The sequence below is a fragment of the Ornithodoros turicata genome, chromosome 2, assembly GCF_037126465.1.
Source record: "Ornithodoros turicata isolate Travis chromosome 2, ASM3712646v1, whole genome shotgun sequence".
Classification (NCBI taxonomy): Eukaryota; Metazoa; Arthropoda; class Arachnida; order Ixodida; family Argasidae; genus Ornithodoros; species Ornithodoros turicata.
In genome coordinates this window covers 124,231,642-124,255,304 of record NC_088202.1, presented here as the reverse complement: position 1 = coordinate 124,255,304, position 23,663 = coordinate 124,231,642, and the positions used below count along the sequence as shown (strand labels likewise).

The following is a 23,663-nucleotide window of genomic DNA, read 5'->3' as shown; positions in this document are numbered from 1 at the left end:
CCAGAACCACCGGACATTTTGTAACCACCCAATCCTACCCGCTAGGGTGCGGGGGCAAGATGTGGCAACGATGACGATGTTGCGGTGAGGGGGCGCACGAAACAGGACGAAGTGCCCCAGGGGCAGTTCGGCAACGGTCAGTTGAGTGCTGGACGTAAAGAAGGAAGCAGCTCGGTTTTCAGCGATTTGGGTATATTTGAGCCTAGGCATTTCACTTGAGCCTACTGAACAGACTTTATCGTGTGCAGTGCGAGGAACTTTTGCTTTAACATTATGTTCGCGCCCATTTGGTGTCCCCTCCTTCGGGTCATTGACAACGAGCCTCCGAACCCCATTGGAACACCCAGAGTTTTTTTTTTCGCGTCTTTTTCCCACCAAATGGCGGAACGCTCCAAGGGAGAGAGAGAGAGAAGTTGTTAGAGCACATTCTAGTTAGGACCTCCAACCAGAACGGCTTACTCCATCGAGACAGTCAGTGTGGGAATCGACGTAGCTGAGTAAGGTTCATCCACTGAAACAGTTGAGTCCAGTAAGGCACTTAACTAGCTGTACGATCCAAAACGGCACGTAACGTATTCCACACGCGCAAAACAAAAGCTTCCCGCGGGTTGAGGCTCAGGAGCTGCCGGAGATTTTCGATGTGGTCCTCAGAATGTCGAACGAGCTGTTGGTGTCACAACTGAACTGATATGTCAAATGCGTCCCCATCGTACACACTTAGCAACTGTTGTGCATCCTCGTACATTTGTGTAGTCTTCACTTTTTCCAAAATATTCCTTCGATCTTCATTCAAGCTCCCTAGTTCTCGTGTGCGGCTGTTAAGTTCTTTTTGTAGAAACGCAGGCAGAGCCATCCACACGATTGCGAACCTACAAAGAACAACAAAGGTACATGATGGTGATGATAGTCCTAACCCATTTGCATGTGAGTGATCATATGGATGAGATTCTTATTTATTTTTAATTGTATTTGTATTTTTCAGGTTCACATGAACGGCCAGAAGACCTCCCTAATGGTGCACCATAGAAACAATCAACAGTAACGAAATGATAATAAACAATAAATTTAAAATCCACCATAATTACATAGGCACAAAACAAAAAGATTGACGCCGACAAAAGTCAAACTATAAAGTTAGTAAGGCGTCAGCTGGCTTAGCTTAGGACCTGCCATGAAGGAAGCATCGAAGTTGGCGCACGAAGCCAAATAAGTCACCATTGAAAACATCAAAAACCCCGGAATAAGAGTTAGTATACACAATCTGAAGCCTCTGACAGAAGGGGATTTTCCGTAACTACTACCACAGACATAAAATATTCTGTGAGTTCAAGTGTTAAAATTTGGGACATAGAATTTTAGCCTGGATACAACAGCAACTGAATTGATTTGGTTGAAGATGGGTATCAGCTGGATGGAACGAACAGACACACGCACACATACATACATACATGCATATATACATACATACATACGTACGTATTATGTATGTGTTGTGATTATGTATTGTGTATGTTGTGTATATTATGTATGTACATATACACACACAAACACACACATGGCAGGTGAGGTGAGGCATAAACTAACCAAACACGCACTCACCGGACTACCACATGGCGCGGGACTTTGAGAAGGCAACCGTGTTCTGACTTTCACGAATTATCAAACGAGAATCGAACTACTGCAGTTTTGATATAACTTTTGATTGATTTTAGCTTCACTACACTTCACTATACAAATGTTATGTTTTATTCAACTGGGGTTATGAGGCAGCTCCTTGGCCGTGCGTCATAGGACCTTTGTGCACCATGCAATGTGCGCGCTGACCTGCACCACCTACTTATGGACTGCTCTGACTACCAGCGGGAGCGCGAGATCTTGCTGAACGGAATGCATGCAATCGACCACCGTCCCTTTACCATAGGGAAGGTGCTGGGCCCATGGTCCAGTACTGTTCATAATACACCAAGGTCTCCGTTACCTTTGGGATTTCCTGTCATCAGCAGGCCTCTCCACCCTGCTTTGATCACCTAAATCCTCATCTCCATCATCATCTCTCACTATCTATACAAATGGCACTGGGGCAGCGCCCAGCCTGCTGGTCGGCATCAGCCCCTTCTCATCGTCACTTTACGTGTGTGTGTTCTATTCAAAAGTATACTTCGTATCGGTTGTTAAATCGACAGCGGCACTTTTGGCCTGTACGAAAAAGCAATGTACATCCAACTACAACAACAAAGTAGCAGAACAAGTCGGGAGACGAGTTCAATTTCTCCTCTCTTTTTCGTTACAAACAAACAAACAAACAAACAAACAAACAAACAAACAAACAAACAAACAAACAAACAAACAAACAAACAAACAAACAAACAAACAAACAAACAAACAAACAAACAAACAAACAAACAAACAAACAAACAAACAAACAAACAAACAAACAGTTTACAATGGACGGGTCTGCCATACTTACACCAGGAGGGGGAGGAGACAAGCAATGATAGACCATGTCACTCCGAACTGATGGAATGTGTGGAGGATCGCCGTTAAGAAACATATAAAAAGGCACCCCACTGCCGCCGTGGACTTCCACTGGGAGAGCCACCGAATCCTGTTTCGTAGAGTACGCACCGATTGCGCTTTGTCCCTGCTTTTCTGAAACGGACATCAACATATTTAATAACGTTGATGCGAGCGATTTGGTTCACTATTCATGACGCGGTATGGGGACAGGAACACGACACACACACTGGTTTATATCGTCTCAGTCTGACTATACGTTGGGGGAAAATATAGAGCCATCTTCTCCTCTACTTCAGGGATAACATTAAGTTGCTCGACTGTCTTTTTCTGATGATCTAAAAGAACGACTGCAATTCAATAAAACTCCAAGTTGGTGGACACAGTGTGTGACAGTGTGTGTGGACAGTGTGTGTGAGTGACTGACTGAGTGTCTTTGTCACTCATTGTTCTTATTGTAGTTAGCCATTCTTGTGTTTCTAAGTGATCTGGAGTAGCCGGCTCTCGTAATGAGTGCCTATTTCTCCATTTTTTTCGTATCAACTCAACTCCGAAAGTCAAGGGACTGGGTAAGTCTATATACATAGGGTGCTTACTTGTGCTCTTTTCCACCAACGTTTCGAGCGGTTGTTAATTCATTACTGCAGAGTTGTAGAATCACCGTAGATCATCCTGTGATGTCGCTGCACGGTTGATTACATGTCACGAGTCCTTTATACTGCTTACGTAATGTCGAGCTCTGACTCTAATTACATAGGCCACGCGTATAGCAGTAAGAAAGAAAGTGGAGTGGTCTCCACAGAAAGAAAGAAAGTGGTGGAGAAAGGAGTGGTCTCCACAGTAAGAAAGAAAGTGGTGGAGAAAGGAGTGGTCTCCACATAATATATAGGTGCTTATAGTGCAAGGCTTGTGCAGTATAAGTGTACCCAAGGAAGGATGGAAGGGGTTTCGCTACCGCAAACGGTGTAAGTCTTATAGGTGCTTATAGTCTTATAACGCCCCTTCCTCGTAAATGTTTGTTAACTCCTTTTCTGCGGGGTCTCTGCCGGCGCTTTCAGGAGAGTCCAAGTTTGAAAGCCCAATTATATTAGTATTCTGACGTTGGGCGACAGTGATTACTGTAGATTAGGTATGTTGAGGGCATATACGTATACCTTCCCTTAAAGCGACCAACCTTTGCAGTGTCTCAAAATTATGCATGTGTCCTGAAGGAACGAATGAAAAAAGACACTGTGTCAAAACTACTTACAACATACCTGCCTAATATCTTCTAGGAGCTGGACGGCCTTGTCTTTGCTCTGAAAAAAAAAAAAAGAACTTGAGAAATCAACATTGAATATAAATATATATATATACATGCGCTTCGAGGTTGTATTCAGTGTACAAGAAGATGCCCGAATATCTTTTTAGAGAACTAACAATATATTTACGTCGTGGCCGTACCTGGCACCTAATGATAAACTATGTGTCCGTAAGAACGCGCCGAGAGCAACCTGTGACGTCCCTTTACTGTCTTCTTTGACACTTTGTTTTTTTTTTTTTTTTTTTTTTTAATTCCGTGTTAGCGCCGCGAAGCAACTGTGGCTATGAGCGGCGTATAGACGTGGACAGATGAAGAGAGGACAGCAGGAAGGAGTGGGGGGACAGGGGGGTTAGTATGCGTCCTGGGCCGACTTCAAGGGGAACTGTGCCGACATTCGTCTGGAAAGTCTTCGGAAAACCCAGGGAAAACCTCAGACAGCACAGCCGGTGACAGGATTCGAACCCGTGTCACCTCCCAGTCTCGGCGTGGAAAGCGATCACTCTAACCACTACGCCACGGGAGCTGGTTTTGACACTTTGATACTGCCATCAAGAGGAACGCGATTGCCTTGTTCGGTATGGCCTTTTGGACTCGCGTGTTGATAGCTCCATGCTCCATAGTAACTCTTGATTACACGTCTGGCAACGGGCTTGCTATGCAAAACACTGTATAACAAAATCTTCGGGGAAAATAGTAAATCGCATGGATATTTGAGGTAATTGAATGCATAACATTCTTAATTTCTTTCTCTTGCTGTTTTATGCTCAGTATTTTGATATGTAAGGCATAAATTATGAAGAACGAGGACACACATTTTCAACGTTAATATTAGCGTATAATAACCAATGTTAGTCAAAAAGCGAATAAACCACGCTAATTTATTTACAATCGCTTATAGTTGTGTAGTGATTGATTATTCGCGTACAAATCACTTTTCGTGGATTGTGCATGCAGCTTCTTAGAGGCACGAAGTTCCAAGCGCTTACAACGTTATGCATCAGCAAAATACCGTTCGCGAGATATTCACGTTTTAGTGAATTAGCTGTGGTGTATACGAATTTTTTGTTTCTTCCCTATTTCGGGAGACACAGGGAATGGCAGGTCGATGATCATTAGCATGGGAAAACAATAGAGATGGGACGAATCCAGAATTTTTCTGAATCCCACGAATCTTACGAATTTCGAATGTTTCGAATCCTTTCTTTAAAAAATAGTTCAAAAAGCCAGGGGAAAAACACTTCTACTGAAAAATGTTTTGAAGCAGAATTTCATATATTTATTTAATGAAAGACAAATGAAATAATAGTTAACTTTCAGGAGAAAACATATACCCATACGCTTCTTCTTAAATGTAATTTATTTAACATGTTGTTCATCGACTACAGGAAATACATGAACTCTCGAGTCTGAATTATTTCCAAAACTAGGACACAATCGAAAGCAAAACCACGGTACTTTTAAACTTGTAATGTAAGAGTAATGTAACTTGCAATGTAACATGAAATATGAAAGTCACTGAAAAGGTTAGCCAGCTGTAGGACTCGAACCTACCGGTCCAGGGCTCTCTTGTGACAATGCAAGATTTTAGGGCGCCCCAGGGCCCGCCGGCCAATCATGCTCTCGCGGACTCCGGAGGCCCCTATTTTAAAAACAAACGTGTTTGGTGGATTCCAAAGACACAATTCGCCGTTTTTGGGCACCGGGATTCGGATTCACGAAAACCGAATAGGATTCGAGTGGCTGCGGTTGGCTTGTCCCTAGAAAAAAGCTTTGGAAAGCAAAATGTATTACATTTTGTGCATTCCCCTAAACTACATTCAATAAGTAACCTTCATGGTACATGCGCCTTTTTCTTTTTAATCTGCGGCTTCAGGAGTTTAGGCGCTAGAAACACGTCACGTCCCAGAAACGCGCTCTAGCAACAAGATGGTAGAGCAGTCGGGCATCTATTTTGCGTATCCCTTAAGAGTATAGAATAGAAAATGCGACGATGTCTTTCCATATATACACGAGAGTCAACATCTCCGTCGTTTTAGTTTACTCAAAGGGCAAAAGACGCAAGTCTCCCGTTACATATTTTGCGAAGGTCTCGTGCAAAGTTGTTTAAACCACAAATTCGTTGCAGCCTAAAGCGAAAAAATAAATGTTCTCGCATTCCAGCCAAGATATCGCGAGCCTATTTCAAAAATCAATCAAGTCAAACGTTTCCAAAGACGAATTCCATCTTTCCAAAAACCACCCACAGACCCTTCAAGCTATACTTGAGAAACTAAATCAAACATACCCACGAGTTCCCCATGTTGATATCCGATTGCGTCTTCAGCAGTAGCACAGTGGATGTGCCATGTTCAGCAGCAAAAACGAAACTATATATGCCGAATGGACTGACAAGAGTTCAGACGGTCCAGAGCCCAACGCCCCGACTGACGTTCTGGCTGGCGAGAAGCCAACAGACAAGAAAATAAACAACCTTGTAGCTCTGGCGGCTCTGCGAGAGCACGATAGATAGATAGATATATTAAACAGAAGGCGTGGCTGAGAGAAGAGTCGAGACCACACTCTTAAAAATGAACTTCACCGCATAGCACGCTCCTAGCCAACCATTATCTCGAATGATATCGTTATCTGCCCTGATTTGTTGAAAACACGGGGCGTACGCCTTTTCTGTGACAATTATGAACAGCATAAATGTCACAGAAATGGCGTACGCCCCCCGTTTTCAACAAATCAGGGCAGATAACCATATCATTCGAGATAATGGTTGGCTAGGAGCGTGCTATGAGATGAAGTTCATTTTTAAGAGTGCACCACTTCCTGTCACTGTCACTTCGTGTTGAGTCTGCACAGAAATGCAGGATCGAGTGTACAGCAGATTGAGGGGAACGTATACATAAACATTTCGACAACCACTGATCTGGGTACTTTATTCCGGCGCGCCTTCACTATAACTTCGATATCACAGCACACGTGAATCTGTGCTTTCGGCCGCTTCCACACTCTTAAAAATGAACTTCACCGCGTAGCACGCTCCTAGCCGAACAACATCTCGGATGATATCGTTATCTGCCCTGATTTGTTGGAAACGGGAGGCGCACGCCTTTTTTGTGACAATCAAATTGTCACAAAAAAGGAGTTTTTAACAAATCACGGCAGATAACGATGTCATTCGAGATGATGGTTGGCTAGGAGCGCGCTATGCGGTGAAGTTCATTGTTATAAGAGTGCATATAATGAGGGGGGCCTTGGATTCGATCACCAATGGGCCTTTTCACAACGGCTTATGCGCATGCGCATGACCTTGAGGCGCCGGAGAGGGTTATCGCCGTCTTCACTAGATGGCGCAGTATGGGGACGACAGAAGTGGGGACCAGTGGGGAGACCGCACGAACGGCGCGAGCTCATCGATCCCACCGGTTTATGTCCTTTGTGCTGCCCACGTGGATTTGTTTTGACGCGCTCCGAGCATAGTTCGCTGGAGAGCCGCTAGGACAAGACGCGTGTGTGAAAAAAGGGCCATTGTCACGACATCCCGTTGCACTCAGTGGCCGAAATGGACGAGAGAGAGCGCCATTATGCCATTCACCTTTCTGTGTGTCTTTGCAAAATAATACCCCTGTCACACGGGCATTTCGATCATTCTCGAATCCGATCTGCATCGAACTTCCCGAGCACGCTCGAGTTTTGACGCTGCTACACGGCCAGCTATGTCAGTCGAAGTTATGATAGTTCACCGGGGTCGAGAATGCAAATGGCGGCCGTCGAGCCATCTTGAAATTCTCAATCCTGTTATGGGAACTGTCTTGAGTGAAGCAGGATCAAAGTTCGATCCTGCTTGGAAGCGGCCATGTAGCACCATCCGATATGCATTGGGTTCAAGCAGTTTCGGTCGAGCAGGATCGAAAATGCCCGTGTGACAGGGGTATAAGATATTTTCCTCGACGTGAACAGCGCGGACATACGTTGATGAACGCTGCTTTGCGATGTGATATTTCTTTCCGAGAGCGCGTGGCTTTATTGTACAACATTCAGGCATAGTCTGAGATAACACATTTCTTGGCTGTACAGTAAACACGATGTAGAAGGGGCGTCCCTTCTACACCGTCTTCGGCTGAACGTTGCCCTCACCCGTTCGCTCCTGTTCAAAATGGGCCGCGTCCCGTCTCCCTCTTGCCCCTGCTGCGCCGTAGAAGACGACATCCCCGATCAGCTCGTCCACTGTCGGCGTCACCTTCATCATCGGGCCGTGCTCTGGCAACGCCTCTCGGAGCTTGGGTGCACGGATGTTTCCTTCGTAACACTCCTCGACCACGTGCAGCAAGCTAGCCAGTGGGGTGTCACAAAGGCGTACTCCGCTTTCTGCGTGACACGGGCCTCCTGGGCTCCCTGTGAGCCATTTTTGTAGGGTGGTGGTGGTGGTGCTGGTGATAGGGCTCGCCGTTGTCGGCCTCACAGAGGTGGGTAACGGCACGATTGACGCCCTGAAAGTGTCTGAGGAAAACCCAGGAAAAACCCCAGACAGTACAGCCGGCACCGGGATTCGAACCCGGGTGCATAGGAAGCCCTCGTGCTGCCTGACTGACCTTTCCCCTTTTATCTTTCCTCTTCCTTTTTTCTTTTTCGGCCAATAAATCCTCCTCCCCAATATCCAGTGCTGCGTACTCATCGTTAGCATCCATTATTGTTATTGCGTACTAAGCTGGGTAACAACCATCACAGCCTTGTGTGTCAAAGCGAAGTCAAGAGTAGAAGCCGCAGTACTTGTTTCGACGAGCAGCATATACAGGGTGTCCCAGAAAACGTGTCATTGAATTATAATAAAAAAAACTACGCCAGCTAGAATCATGCAGTCAACGGCATTTGTTCTTATTAGGTTTTTGACACCTCCTGCAGGAGACACGCTGCTTGCCGAGGAAACGACGGAGGTACCTGGAAGCGTAGCTCCGGGTTCGACCAGGCGCCCACAGCTCCCCATAGAGCCCATAGTTTGAGATAATTCAGGCAACACTGGACATACGACCAATGAAAATGCGTCGTGATGCCTGGCAGCCAACCAATCAGCAACCTCTCAGTTTGGCTCGGCTTTCGGCCGGCCCTGGCTGCCATTGACTTCTACTGGTTTTCATACCTGGCGCCCGTTATTCCAAAATAACTGAGACATTTTTGATAGGCGAAATACATATTTATTGATGCAATGTATAAACTCAAATGCTTGACTCATATATTCACCGTGCGTACAGGACATTTCGTTCTTGAATATACAGCAACCAAACCAAGTTCGAACTTGCAGAGCACACATACAGTCTACTTCTGGAGGCGAGCGAAGTCCACGAGTGCGTGCGTTTCACAGATGAGCATCTTCTTCTCATTCTGGCGATGCACCGTAGGTCACACAGTCACGGGAAATACTTTTGTCGTTACGAACACTCTCTTCTTAGTCACTGTATTTGAAAATGCGACAGCGCTCGAAAGTGTTCCTCAGGCGTCAGCTCACCAAGCATTCCAGTTCCGACCCGGCAAGAATGTCCGTAGGTTGACACTTTATCGGAGATCAGTACATGGCCAGAGTCACTATAGCTCACGAACAAGCCCGCGCGTACACTTCCTCTTTGGACGTTGTGGTCAACCGACATCGGCGAACCGCGGAGACGCAGCGACCTTGCTTGGAGCTGCCCGCCTGGCCGACTGCCCAGACAGCCCGCGAAAAGTGAGCTGTCAGATATTTCGAAACTTTATCAACCAATCCCGGAGCGCGCATCCTCCTTTGGCCAATGGGCATCCGTCATGATGCCTGACGATGTAATACCACGTGACTGTGACGTGATTTTATTTTTCTACTGCCGCAAATGCGGGGAGCTGTGGAGGCCTGGTTCGACCCTGTACAACAACGAAGATCCAGCAGATCCTGTCAGCTAAGAAGAGTTGCACATTTGTTGTCTCAGTTCACGTATCATTCTCTTTGCGTCCCCTATGGTGAAATAAATGGCCTTTGTTTGTACGTGACCGTGTTGAAGTGGTCGGCGCGCAGCAGCATCCGCGGTCTCGTTACCTGCTATGTCGCAGTGACCAGGAATCCATTGGAATATATGATATCAGTCCCTGTGATACTGCGGCATCACATATAGGTGCAGCACATCATGAACAATTACGGCCAGAGACCCTATGATAAGCATAGAGGCCAATGATTCTAGGCCACATATTGTACACAGACCACTGAGAGCGCATTGGCTGAGAAACGACGAAGCTTAGTGCCAGATAGATCCCGTGGAGCTCAGCTGCTGAAGCCGAGGTGGTGTGTGACAGCCATGATGATCTTTCGACACCCATTTCAGGAATGACAAACGCACATGACGGGCCAGATGTCGTTGTAGATGCATCGGTGAAAAGTTGGACTCTATCCGCCGACCTCTCCATTAGATCTATAGACTATAAGTTGCCGGAGGACTTGAGTCGATACATCTTTCCGGCGTGGTAAACCCGGGATATTGACCCTCGCTTCAGGTGGTTGCAGGGCCCACGTTGGAACAGCTGGGACATGTGCTGCTTGCTGTCGCTTGTCACCGAGAGTAACAGACTTTCTTGGAGATTTCCGAAACATTCTGTCTTTTACTTCATAATGGACCTCTTTCTGTTTTCCAACCAGCTAGGAAACACGTAGGAGGCGGGAGAGGAGGATAAGAGCTCGCGCATGCGCTCTGACGAAGGAGAAATAGGTGGAGTCCACCTCTTTCCTCGCGTCTGCTTACCAACCAGCTAGGAAACACGTGTGAGGCAGGAGAGGAGGACAAGCACCCGCGCACGCGCTCTGAGGAAGGAGAAAAAAGGTGGATTAATCCCCACCAGCGACATGGGAGAGTGAATCAAAGCATCCGCTCCTTGATGGTAGCCAATGTCGTGCAGGGCTTTACCACCGCCGGTGCTGTCTGAGGTTTTCCGGCAGGCGTATTTCCAGACGAATGTCCGTCACAATTCCCGACCGGGATGCATACTAACCCCGTACTCCTTTCTGCTGTCCTCTCTCCGTCTGCACGCCGCTATACAGTTGCTTCGCGGCGCTAACACAGTCTCAGAAAAAAGGGTGGAGCAGTTACACCTTTTAGGAGGTAATAGTTGTCGCATATGTTGTGCCTAAAATGTTGCCAAGTTCTACCTGCTACTTCACTCCCTGCCACGAATGATAGGGTTACCGCTTCTGATTCGGTGAGCGAGGGGGGTGCACGCATTTTTGTAGCAATTTGAGTATATGATAATTGCTTCTGCCATCCTGTTACACCCTTTATCAGACGCTATGTTGACCTAGGTCGTAACTATAGAAGTTACCACCATTTCACGCCCTTTTTTCTTAGAGTGCACACAATAAAAAAAATCCCTCCCTTACGATAGCTTGCTTTCTGATTGCTCCTGCTAACACAATAATAAAATTTTACCGATGACTTTTTATTTATTTTTGACAGCGTTTCTTTTCTTTCAAAAATTGCGCAAGCGTCATCGGATCATGGGCGCGCGCACTACTTTCCGCGGCAGCGTTCTCCGACTGTTTTTGTAAATTAGATTGCGAAGTTGCAATACACCGAAGAGCTAAAATATTTCGCATAGTGACTTCTGATGGTCAGCCTGACGAATGAGACAGGGTTTCTAACCATGGTAAATGTCACCTCATTGCTCCCTTAATCAGGCCTCGAATTTGGAACCTCAGAGCTCTGTGAAGCCTGTGGAACAAGCGCGAGTAGATTAGATGAATATTTCCATATGTGCTATGTGGTGGTGTGTCGTTCCCGTTCTTCAGAATTGGTTTTGCAACTTTCTGTCAAAATGACGTAAGGGAAGTTGCAATGTCCCGTGGGCTTACGCTTCCTGTCCGAAGTTCTGTTGCAGTTGCAAGGACGCCTAACGTTGACGTAAGAATAAAAACAGACGTAAAAATATAAATAGACTTACATATAGAAATAGACGTAGTGATAGATGTAAAACTAGAATTAGACACTTCCCAGAGGTTGTCGAGGACGCAAGTTTATCCCTCGGCTCTGGAGCACGGAAGAACATAATTCTTCCTCCGCTCTTCGCGATGCTATTGCTAATGCAGCGTCCTTATACCTACTGGACTTGAGCAAACAATTTCTAGTTCAGACTGACGGGTGTCTATGGTGTTGGTGCAGCTTTTTTGCAGGAACAAAAAACGACCTCCTCTGTGCGGTAGCTAAGATCCCTTTACCCTCGGTCAGAGGGCGACGACCTACCGGCCATGGAGCCTCTGTCGTCGGCCTCCCACGGGCAAGATCCAGACACTGAGACGACCCAAAGTCGCTACGGGCTGAGGCCTCGGCCACATACTTAAAGTATCTTTTTACCTCTGTCGTTATTGTATAGCGCTCAGCGGTAAAACAAACACAGCTCTCTATGTGGTGTTTCTTCCACTTTGAACACACTATTGTGCATTCCCTCTGTGCACTCATGACTATGAGACGTTCCAGTACATGGTACAAGAGCCGGCCTTCCAAAGACACGGCCAGTGTGTCCTCCGGTTTCATTGATTATGGCCCTCCTCCCATATCTAAGAACTCCATTGCTATATGGACGATCGTCGAAGAATCCTCTGGAACTCCCGTTTCGTGGGCGTCTCGGGCTCCGTGGGTGCGCCAGCCCAGACCTCTCCGTGGCGGAGACGCAGCAAAAGCTCCAGCATCGTTGCATGCCCGGACCTTGGACGTACATCACACTGCTCACCCCCCTGCCACTTTCAGATAATGAACGCCGGCTGCTATGTCCTACGTGCATGGTACCCGAAATCCATCGCTCTACCCACCTAAAGCGGGCGTTACTAATGGGCTTGCGTAACACAGAGCCAGCGGAGTCGGCCTTGACCACTCTTCGTCGCCCGCGTCCTGACCTCCTGAATGAGCGCCGTCCGTGTCCCCCAGAACCACCGGACATTTTGTAACCACCCAATCCTACTCTACGGTGCTGGGCAAGATGTGGCAACGATGACGATGTTGCGGTGAGGGGGCGCACGAAACAGGACGAAGAGCCCCAGGGGCAGTTCGGCAACGGTCAGTTGGGTGCCGGACATCAAGAAGAAAGCAGCTCGGTTTTCAGCGATTTGGGTATATTTGAGCCTAGGCATTTCACTTGAGCCTACTGAACAGACTTTATCGTGTGCAGTGCGAGGAACTTTTGCTTTAACATTATGTTCGCGCCCATTTGGTGTCCCCTCCTTCGGGTCATTGACAACGAGCCTCCGGACCCCGTTGGAACACCCAGAGTTTTTTTCGGGACTTTTTCCCACCAAATGGCTGAACGCTCCAAGGGAGAGAAAGAGAGAGAGAGAGAGAAGTTGTAAGAGCACATTCTAGTTAGGACCTCCAACCAGAACGGCTTACTCCATCGAGACAGTCAGTGTGGGAATCGATGTAGCTGAGTAAGGTTCATCCACTGAAACAGTTGAGTCCAGTAAGGCACTTAACTAGCTGTACGATCCAAAACGGCACGTAACGTTTTCCACACGCGCAAAACAAAAGCTTCCCGCGGCTTGAGGCTCAGGAGCTGCCGGAGATTTTCGATGTGGTCCTCAGAATGTCGAACGAGCTGTTGGTGTCACACCTGGACTGATATGTCAAATGCGTCCCCATCGTACACACTTAGCAAGCGTTGTGCATCCTCGTACACTTCTGTAGTCTTCACTTTGTCCAAAATATTCCTTCGATCTTCATTCAAGCTCTCTAGTTCTCGTGTCCGGTCTTTAAGTACTTCTTGTAGAATCGCAGGCACAGCCATCCACACGATTGCGAACCTACAAAGAACAACAAAGGTACATGATGGTGATGGTGATGATAGTCCTACCCCATTGCATGTGAGTGATCATATGAGGGAGATTCTTATTTATTTTTAATTGTATTTGTATTTTTCAGGTGCACATGAACGGCCAAAAGACCTCCCTAATGGTGCACCATAGAAACAAGCAACAGTAAAGAAATGATAATAAACAATAAATTTAAAACCCACCATAATTACATAGGGACAAAACAAAAAGATTGACGCCGACAAAAGACAAACTATAAAGTTAGTAAGGCGCTGGCTTAGCTTAGGACCTGCCATTAAGGAAACATCGAAGTTGGCGCACGAAGCTAAATAAGTCACCACTGAAAACATCAAAAACCCCGGAATGAGAGATAGTATACTCAATCTGAAGCCTTTGAAAGAAGGGGATTTTCCGTAACTACTACCACAGACATAAAATCTTCTGTGAGTTCAAGTGTTAAAATTTGGGACATAGAATTTTAGCCTGGATACGACAGCAACTGAATTGATTTGGTTGAAGATGGGTATCAGTTGGATAAAACGAACAGACACACGCACGCGCACACATGCACACATACATACATACATACATACATGCATATATACATACATACGTACGTACGTATTATGCATGTGTAGTGATTATGTATTGTGTATGTTGTGTATACTATGTATGTAGTATGTATGTACGCACGTACGTATACGCACGTGCGTGCGTACATACGTAATACATACGTACATATACACACACAAACACACACATGGCAGGTGAGGTGAGGCATTAGCTAACCAAACCCGCACTCACCGGACTACTACATGGCGCGGGCCTTTGAGAAGGCAGCCGTGTTCTGACTTTCACGAATTATCAAACGAGAATCGAACTACTGCAGTTTTGGTATAACTTCTGGTTGATTTTCGCTTCAATACGCTTCACTACAAATGTTATGTGCTACTCAACTGGGATTATCAGGCAGCTCCTTGGCCGTGCGCCATAGGACCTTTGTGCATCACGCAATGTGCGCGCTGACCTGCACCACCTATTTGTGGACTGCTCTTACCACCAGCGGGACTGTGACTACCGGGACGGGTTGTGTGACTACCAGCGGGAGCGCGAGATCGTGCTGAAATTTTTGAGTCCCCGCACGCGACGCCGGAACGACAGAGTCCCAACGGGACGAAATCGTGAGAGTCCGTACCCTATGTCCCCACGTGCGGTAGGGACGAGGGAGGTCCGAACGCCTGAAAATTTTCAGAGAATGCATGCAATCGACCACTGTCCCTTTACCATAGGGAAGGTGCCGTGCCCATGGTCCAGTACCGTTCATATACACCAAGGTCTCCGTTTCCTGTGGGATTTCCTGTCATCAGCAGGCCTCTCCTCCCTGCTTTGATCACCTAAATCCTCATCTCCATCATAATCTCTCACTATCTATACAAATGGCACTGAGACAGCAGCGTCCAGCCTGCTGGTCGGCATCAGCCCCATCTCATCGTCACTTTACGTGTGTGTGTTCTATTCAAAATTATACTTCGTATCGGTTGTTAAATCGACAGCGGCACTTTTGGCCTGTGTACGAAAAAGCAATGTACATATACGCAAACACTGTTAGGAGTGGCAGAACAAGTCGGGAGACGACTTCAATTTCTCCTCTTTTTTTGTTACAAACAAACAAACAAACAGTTTACAATGGACGGGTATGCCATACTTACACCAGGAGAGGGAGGAGGCAAGCAATGACAGACCATGTCACTCCGAACTCATGGAATGGGTGGAAGATCGCCATTGAGAAACACATAAAAAGGCACCCCATTGCCGCTGTGGACCTCCACTGGGAGAGCCACTGAATCCTGTTTTGTAGAGTACGCACTGATTGCGCTTTGTCCCTGCTTTTCTGAAATGGACACCAAAATATTTCCTAAATAACGTTTATGCGAGCGATTTGGTCCACTATTCATGGCCCGGTATGGGGACAGGAACACGACACACACACACACACACTGGTTTATATCGTATCTGTCTGACTATACGTTGGGGGAAAATGTAGAGCCATCTTCTCCTCTACCTCAGGGATAACATTAAGTTGCTCGACTGTCTTTTTCTGACGAGCTAAAAGAACGACTGCAATTCAATAAAACTCCAAGTTGGTGGACACAGTGTGAGACAGTGTGTGTGGACAGTGTGTATGAGTGATTGACTAAGTGTCTTTGTCACTCGTTGTTCTTATTGTAGTTAGCCATTCTTGTGTTTCTAAGTGATCTGGAGCAGCCGGCTCTCGTAATGAGTGCCTATTTCTCCATTTTTTTCGTATCAACTCAGCTCCGAAAGTCAAGAGACTGGGTAAGTCTATATACAGAGGGTGCTCACTTGTGCTCTTTTCCTCCGATGTTTCGAGAGGTTATTAATTCACTACTGCAGAGTTGTAGAATCACCGTATAGATCATCTTGTGATGTCGCTGCACGGTTGGTTTCATGTCACGAGCCCTTTATACTGCTTGCGTAATGTCGAGCTCTGACTCTAATTACATAGACCACGCGTATAGCAGTAAGAAAGAATGAAGGAGTGGTCTCCACATCATATATAGGTGCCTATAGTGCAAGGCTTGTGCAGTATAAGTGTACCCAAGGAGGGACGGAAAGGGGTTTCCCTACCGCAAACTTTGTAAGTCTTATAGTGCTTATAGTCTTATAACGCCCCTTCCTTGTAAATGTTTGTTCGGGGTCTCTGCCGGCGCCTTCAGGAGAGTCCAAATTTGAAAGCCCCAATTATATTAGTATTCTGACGTTGGGCAACAGTGATTACTGTAGATTAGGTATGTTGAGGGCATATACGTATACCTTTCCGTAAAGCGACCAACCTTTGCAGTGTCTCAAAATTATGCATATGTCCTGCAGGAACGAAAGAAAAAAGACACTATGTCAAAACTACTTACAACATACCTGCATAATATCTTCTAGGAGCTGGACGGCCTTTTCTTTGCTCTGCACAATGAAAAAAAAAAAAAAAGAACTTGATAAATTAACATCGAATATAAATATATATATAGATGCGCTTCGAGGTTGCATTCAGTGTACAAGAAGATGCCCGAATACATTTTTAGAGAACTAACAATATATTTACGTCGTGGCCGTACCTGACACCTAATTATTAACTATGTGTCCGTATGAACGCGCCGAGTGCAACCTGTGACGTCCCCTTGCTGTCTTCTTTGACACTTTGATCCTGGCATCAAGAGGAACGCGATCGCCTTGTTCGGTATGGCCTTTTGGACTCCCGTGTTGATAGCTACATGCTCCATAGTAACTCTTGATTGCACGTCTGGCAACGGGCTTGCTATGCAAAACACTGTATAACAAAATCTTCGGGAAAAATAGTAAATCGCATGGATATTTGAAGTAATTGAATGCATAACATTCTTCATTTGTTTCTCTTGCTGTTTTATACTCAGTAGTTTATTATGTAAGGCATAAATTATGAAGAACGAGGACACTTTCAAAGTTAATATTCGTCAGCATATATAATAACCAATGTTAGTCAAAAAGCGAATAATCGCGCTAAATTACTTACAATCGCTTATTTCGATTACAGTTGTGTAGTGATTGATTATTAGGGTACAAATCACTTTTCGTGGATTGTGCAGCTTCTTAGAGGCAAGAAGTTCCAAGCGCTTACAACGTTATGCTTCAGCAAAACACCGTTCGCGAGATATTCACGTTTTTGTAAATTAGCTGTGGTGTATACGTATTTTTTGTTTCTTTCCTATTTCGGGAGACACAGGGAATGGCAGGTCGATGATCATTAGCATGGGAAAACAATAGAGATGGGACGAATCCAGAATTTTTCCGAATCCCACGAATCTTACGAATTTCGAATGTTTCGAATCCTTTCTTTAAAAAATAGTTTAAAAAGCCAGGGGAAAAACACTTCTACTGAAAAATGTTTCGAAGCAGAATTTCATATCTTCGTTTAATGAAAGACAAATTAAATAATAGTTAACTTTCAGGAGAAAACATATACAGTGAACCCAGTGGCGTATCTAGGGTGTGGCAGGTGTGGACAGGTGCCATGGGCGCCAGGTGAACAGGGGCGCCATTATGTGGTCGGGTGTGAATGTGCCAGGTCGGGCACTCAACCTGGCACATTCATAAATGATCTAAAGCACCCGCCATTAGGGAGGTTGTAGTGTGAAACCTAGTGCGGACCACACGAAAACGCATCCCCAAGGGCATCATGTTAACCATGTTGCCATGGGCGCAGGTAGCTCTAGATACGCCACTGAGTGAACCCTCGTTAATATGACCCCCGATAATCTGACATACGCGCTTTACGACCGTACTCCTGGGGAACAATGCAGTGAAACCTCTGCAAATCCCCCCGTTAATGTGACAATTCCGCGTTACGACCAAAATTTTCGGGAACGACCATGGTCATAATAACGAGGGTTCACTGTACCCATATGCTTCTTCTTAAATGTAATTTATTTAACATGTTGTTCATCGACTACAAGAAATACATAAACTCTCGAGTCTGAATTATTTCCAAAGCTAAGACACAATCGAAAGTAAAACCAGGTTACTTTTAAACTTGTAATGTAAGGGTAATGTAACTCGCAATGTAAGATTTTGGCGCGCCCCAGGGCCCGCCGGCCAACCAGGCTCTCAGCGGACTCCGGAGGCCCCTATTTTAAAAACAAACGTGGTTGGTGGATTCCAAAGATACAATTCGCCGTTTTGGGCACCGGGATTCGAATTCCCGAATACCGAATAGGATTCGAGTCGCTGCCGGCAGGATTCGAGGATTCGCGGATTCGGTTGGCCCATCCCTAGAAAAAAGCTTTCCAAAGCAAAAAGTATTACGTTTTGTGCATTCCCCTAAACTACATTCAATAAGTGACCTTGATGGTACATGCATCTTTTCCTTTTTAATCTGCGGCTTCAGGAGTTTAGGCGCCAGAAACACGTCACGCCCCATAAACGCGCTCCAGCAACAAGATGGTGGAGCGGTCGGTCATATATTTTGCGTATTCCTTAAGGGTAGAATAGAAAATGCGTCTATTTCTTTCCATATACACACGGGAGTCAGCATCTCCGTCGTTTTTGTTTACTCAAAGAGCAAAAGAGGCAAGTCTCCCGTTGCATATTTTGCGAAGGCCTCGTGCAAAGTTGTTTCAACCACAAATTCGTTGCAGCCTGAAACGAAAGAATAGATGTTCTCGCATTTCAGCCAAGATATCGCGAGCCTATTTCAAAAATCAATGAAATCAAACATTTCCAAAGACGAATTCCACCTTTCCAAAAACCACCCACAGACCCTTCAAGCTATACTTGAGAAAATAAAATCAAACATACCCACGAGCTCCCCATGTTGATATCCGATTGAGTCTTCAGCAGGAGCACAATGGATGTGCCATGTCCAGCAGCAAAAACGGACAAAATGCGACAGAAAACGAAACTATATATGCCGAACTGACACGAGTTCAGACGGTTAAGAGCCCAACGCCCCGACTGACGTTCTGGCTGGCGAGAAGCCAACAGACGAGAGAGAAAAAAAAAAAAAAAAACCTTGTAGCTCTGGCGGCTGTGCGAGAGCACGATAGATAGATAGATAGATCAAACAGAAGGCGTGGCTGAGAGAAGAGACGAGACCATCACTTCCTGTCACTTCGTGTTGAGTCTGCACACAAAGGCAGGATCGAGTGTGCAGCAGATTGGGGGAAACGTATACATAAACATTTCGACAACAACTGATCTGGGTACTTTATTCCGGCATGCCTTCACTATAACTTCGATATCACAGCACACGTGAACCTGTTCTTTCGGCCGCGTCCACACTCTTAAAAATGAACTTCACCGCATAGCACGCTCCTAGCCAACCATCATCTCGAATGATATCGATATCTGACGCGTACGCCTTTTTTGTGGCAATTATGAACAGCATAATTCGAGATGATGGTTGGCTACACTCTTAAAAATGAACTTCAACACATAGCACGCTCCTAGCCAACCATCACCCCGAATGACAACGTTCTCGCCCTAGGTTTGTTGAAAACGGGAGGAGGAGCCTATTTTGTGCCGTGCATAATGAGCACAAAATAGGCTCCTCCTCCCGTTTTCAACAAATCAGGAGCGAGAACGTTGTCATTCGGGATGATGGTTGGCTAGGAGCGTGCTATGTGGTGAAGTTCATTTCTAAGACCTCGGGCTCGCTAGCAGACATCCTCTACCCCGCTGGTTCTTCTGCTGAACGTTCCGCCAAAGCAAGAAACCTCATTCTCTTCCTGCTGAAGACAGGCCTTGCTGATCGACCCATCTAATACTGTACCCTCCCTGATGAACTCGTGCACCTCACCGCATCCCCATCCTTCAACCTCCTCTATCCTCCATCCGTCCTTCCTTCCTTTGTGTTTTGTTTTGCTATGCGTCTTCCTTTTCCTTTTTTGGCTATAGTCGTGACGTGTGGCCACTTCTGTGTGGCCAACAACGGCGAGCCTATCCTGCCATCACCCCCCCCCCCCCTCATTTCTAAGAGTGTAGGAGCGCACTATGCGGTGAAGTTCATTGTTATAAGAGTGCATATAATGAGGGGGGCCTTGTCCACATTCGCGCAGGATTCGTTCACCAATGGACCTTTTTCACAACGGCTTATGCGCATGCGCATGACCTTGGGGCGCCGGAGAGGGTTATCGCCGTCTTCACTAGATGGCGCAGTATGGGGACGACAGAAGTGTGGACCAGTGGGGAGACCGCACGAACGGCGCGAGCTCATCGATCCCACCGGTTTGTGTCCTTTGTGCTGCCCACGTGGATTTGCTTCGACGCGCTCCGAGCATGGTTCGCTGGAGAGCTGCTAGGACACGACCCGTGTGTGAAAAAAGGACCATTGTCACGACGATTTCAACATCCCGTTGCACTCAGTGGCCGAAATGGACGAGCGAGAGCGCCATTTATGCCATTCACCTTTCTGTGTGTCTTTGCAAAATAATAATACCCCTGTCACACGGGCATTTCGATCCTTCTCGAATCCGATCTGCATCGAACTTCCCGAGCACGCTCGAGTTTTGACGCTGCTACACGGCCACGTTCAACGTGCATTGAATGGTTGACCTGTGGCGCGAGAGGCGGCGCAACCGTCGCCGTCTGAGTACGTATCCGATTAGCTGTTCCGGCTGTTGTCGCGCGGTGTCGAGAATACAGGCAAATGAATAAACGGAACTCATTGATTTCGCGTTTCCTATATAACATCGATATTAGTGGTAATTTATCGTATGCCGATATAAGCATCATTTGTAGCTTCGCGCGCATGTCCGTCTTAAGTTATGACAGTTCACCGGTCGAGGATGCAAATGGCGTCCGTCGAGCCGTCTTGAAATTCTCAATCCTGTTATGGGAACTGCCTTGAGTGAAGCAGGATCAAAGTTCGATCCTGCTTGGAAGCGGCCATGTAGCACCATCCGCGATCTGCATTGGGTTCAAGCAGGTTCGGTCGAGCAGGATCGAAAATGCCGGTGTGACAGGGATATTTTCCTCGACGTGAACAGTGCGGACATGCGTTGATGAACGCTGCTTTGCGATGTGATATTTCTTTCCGAGAGCGCGTGGCTTTATTGTACAACATTCAGGCATAGTCTGAGATAACACATTTCTTGGCTGTACAGTAAACACGATGTAGAAGAGGCGTCCCTTCTACACCGTCTTCGGCTGAACGTTGCCCTCACCCGTTCGCTCCTGTTCAAAATGGGCCGTGTCCCGTCTCCCTCTTGCCCCTGCTGCGCCGTAGAAGACGACATCCCCGATCAGCTCGTCCACTGTCGGCGTCACCTTCATCATCGGGCCGTGCTCTGGCAACGCCTCTCGGAGCTTGGGTGCACGGATGTTTCCTTCGTAACACTCCTCGACCACGTGCAGCAAGCTAGCCAGTGGGGTGTCACAAAGGCGTACTCCGCTTTCTGCGTGACACGGGCGTCCTGGGCTCCCTAAGAGCCGTTTTTGTAGGGTGGTGGTGGTGGTGAAAGGGCTCGCCGTTGTCGGCCTCACAGAGGTGGGTAACGTCACGACTGACGCCCTGAAAGTGTCTGAGGCAAACCCAGGAAAAACCCCTGACAGTACAGCCGGCACCGGGATTTGAACCCTGGTGCATAGGAAGCCGGCGTGCTGCCTGACTGATCTTTCCCCTTTTATCTTTCCTCTTCCTTTTTTCCTTTTCTGCCAATAAATCCCCCCCTCCAATATACAGTGCTGCTACTCATCGTCAGCACCCATTATTGTTATTGCGTACTAAGCTGTGTAACAACCATCATAGCCTTGTGTGCCAAAGCACAGTCAAGAGTAAAAGCCGCAGTACTTGTTTCGACGAGCAGCATATATGGCTGAGTGCACTCTAAATCGTTTCACACCTTTAAAGGTGTAAAATGGGTGTATTAACAAAGATCACACCCCTTTCACACCCTACAACTTTGTTTTGGAAGTTCCTGAGGGTGTACCAATGGTGTACTACCTTCATTCACCATATTTCACCCTCAGGTGAAATATGGTGATAAGTGTGTCACCTGGGTGTAGGAAGGGAGTATGTTTATTTTCGTTCACATTAACAAAAGTAAACGTATACAACAACCGGGAACGGGAAGTTACATTACAAAAGTGCATGGCGTGGGTTTACAACACGTCTACCATCTACAGATTTAGAAGATCTGTTGAGATAGTGCCTAAATTTCTTAAAACACGTTGCTCCTCGTTGCAAGACAGAACAAATACATGATAGTGCTCATCATATACTCGACTGTAGTTAATGTTTGTATAAGAAAAATGGTATCAGAGTTAATAACATATATGCCTGTAATCTCAACGAACACGAGTAAGTCCTCCTTGGAAGATTCTTTGGCAACAACACAGCCAACAGCAAATGTGTTATCATTATCATCTGCACTTTTTACATAAACAATAGATTGTGCGTGAATATCACGGTCATGAATGTAACTCTGAATTGCTTCTGGGGCATGTTGAAGTAGTATCTCCTTGGAACCATCAGTAGATGTGGCATTTCTGATGAAGGGCGGCGACCACACACACATTTGATAAAATTGGTATCTTCTTGCTAATGAAAGGCTAATGTTCTTAAAATGTCGAGTTTTTCTAGCAACATCTTAAAATGCTGGTGTTTCCCTTCGAAACGCATACACCATACAGCTAACAGAAGACCAAACAACCTTTACACCCCAATGGCGCACACCTTAAAAGGTGTGCGCCATGAACATTTTGATTTACACCCTTTAAGGCGTAAAAAGATTTAGAATGTGGGATAAAAGCGTCCGCTCGTTGGTAGCAGCCAAGGTCGTGCTGAAGACTGGGAGGTGGTGGGTTCGAATCCTATCATCAGCTGTGCTGTCTAAGTTTTTCCCTGCGTTTTCCGAAATACTTTCGCGACGAATGTCGGCCCAGTTCCGCCTGTAAGTCGAATCGCTTAATCGCTTCATCGTCGTAACAGACAAAAAACATGGACACATGCTAACCACCCTGTCTCCCACGCTTTCCTGCTGTCCCCTCTCCATTTATCCACGTGTGTACGCTGCTCATAGCCACAGTTGCTTCGCGGCGCTTAAGGGAATAAAAAAGTGAATGTTTCGTGTGTCAACTGCGGTTTGCTGCATAAACGAAATGTAGTAGCCAAAACTCATTCACCCACTCACTCACTTGTCTCCATATTTTTATTTTATTTTCGACATATCGACTTATCATTCACGCTATTATCATTATGCGTCACGTGAGCATGTACCCGCTCATAGGCTGTCATGCTGTATTATGGTCAAATAATAAAGAAACGAAATTGGTAACGTGTTCGGTAATTGTAGACTGCGTCTGCAGAATAGCAAGCCGACGTCCAGTTTGGGTGACCTTTCCTCCTTTTTCCCTTTGTTCTAATAAATTTACCCCCCCCCCCCCCACACACACAGGGCGTAGCGACATGCCTACTTTTATTGAAAACAAAGACAAAAAAAACAAGAAGAATAAAAAGAAATGCCAATGTCGTCGACAGGTGGGTCTTGCGATGTACCTTTACAT

The 23,663-nt window shown here is 46.3% G+C and overlaps 1 protein-coding gene across 5 annotated transcripts; it reads right to left on the bottom strand.

Annotated features, from left to right (window-relative positions):
* Positions 1-410: 410 nt before the first annotated feature.
* LOC135386052 (uncharacterized) lies at positions 411-19,153 on the bottom strand. 5 transcript variants are annotated; one of them, XM_064615771.1, is made up of 4 exons: positions 18,957-19,153; positions 3,771-3,812; positions 2,468-2,649; positions 411-869 (listed from the first exon to the last, which is right to left on the bottom strand). In XM_064615771.1, the coding sequence occupies exons 1-4, from the start codon at positions 18,969-18,971 to the stop codon at positions 674-676; spliced, it is 435 nt and encodes a 144-aa protein (XP_064471841.1). In that variant the 5' UTR covers positions 18,972-19,153; the 3' UTR covers positions 411-673. The 5 variants fall into 5 exon arrangements, 4 of the variants coding, with proteins under 4 accessions (XP_064471841.1, XP_064471843.1, XP_064471840.1 ...); XM_064615773.1 differs by lacking the exon at positions 18,957-19,153 and adding an exon at positions 6,102-6,222; XR_010420574.1 differs by lacking the exons at positions 411-869; positions 2,468-2,649; positions 3,771-3,812; positions 18,957-19,153 and adding exons at positions 12,897-13,601; positions 15,320-15,501; positions 16,548-16,589; positions 16,742-17,754.
* Positions 19,154-23,663: the final 4,510 nt, after the last annotated feature.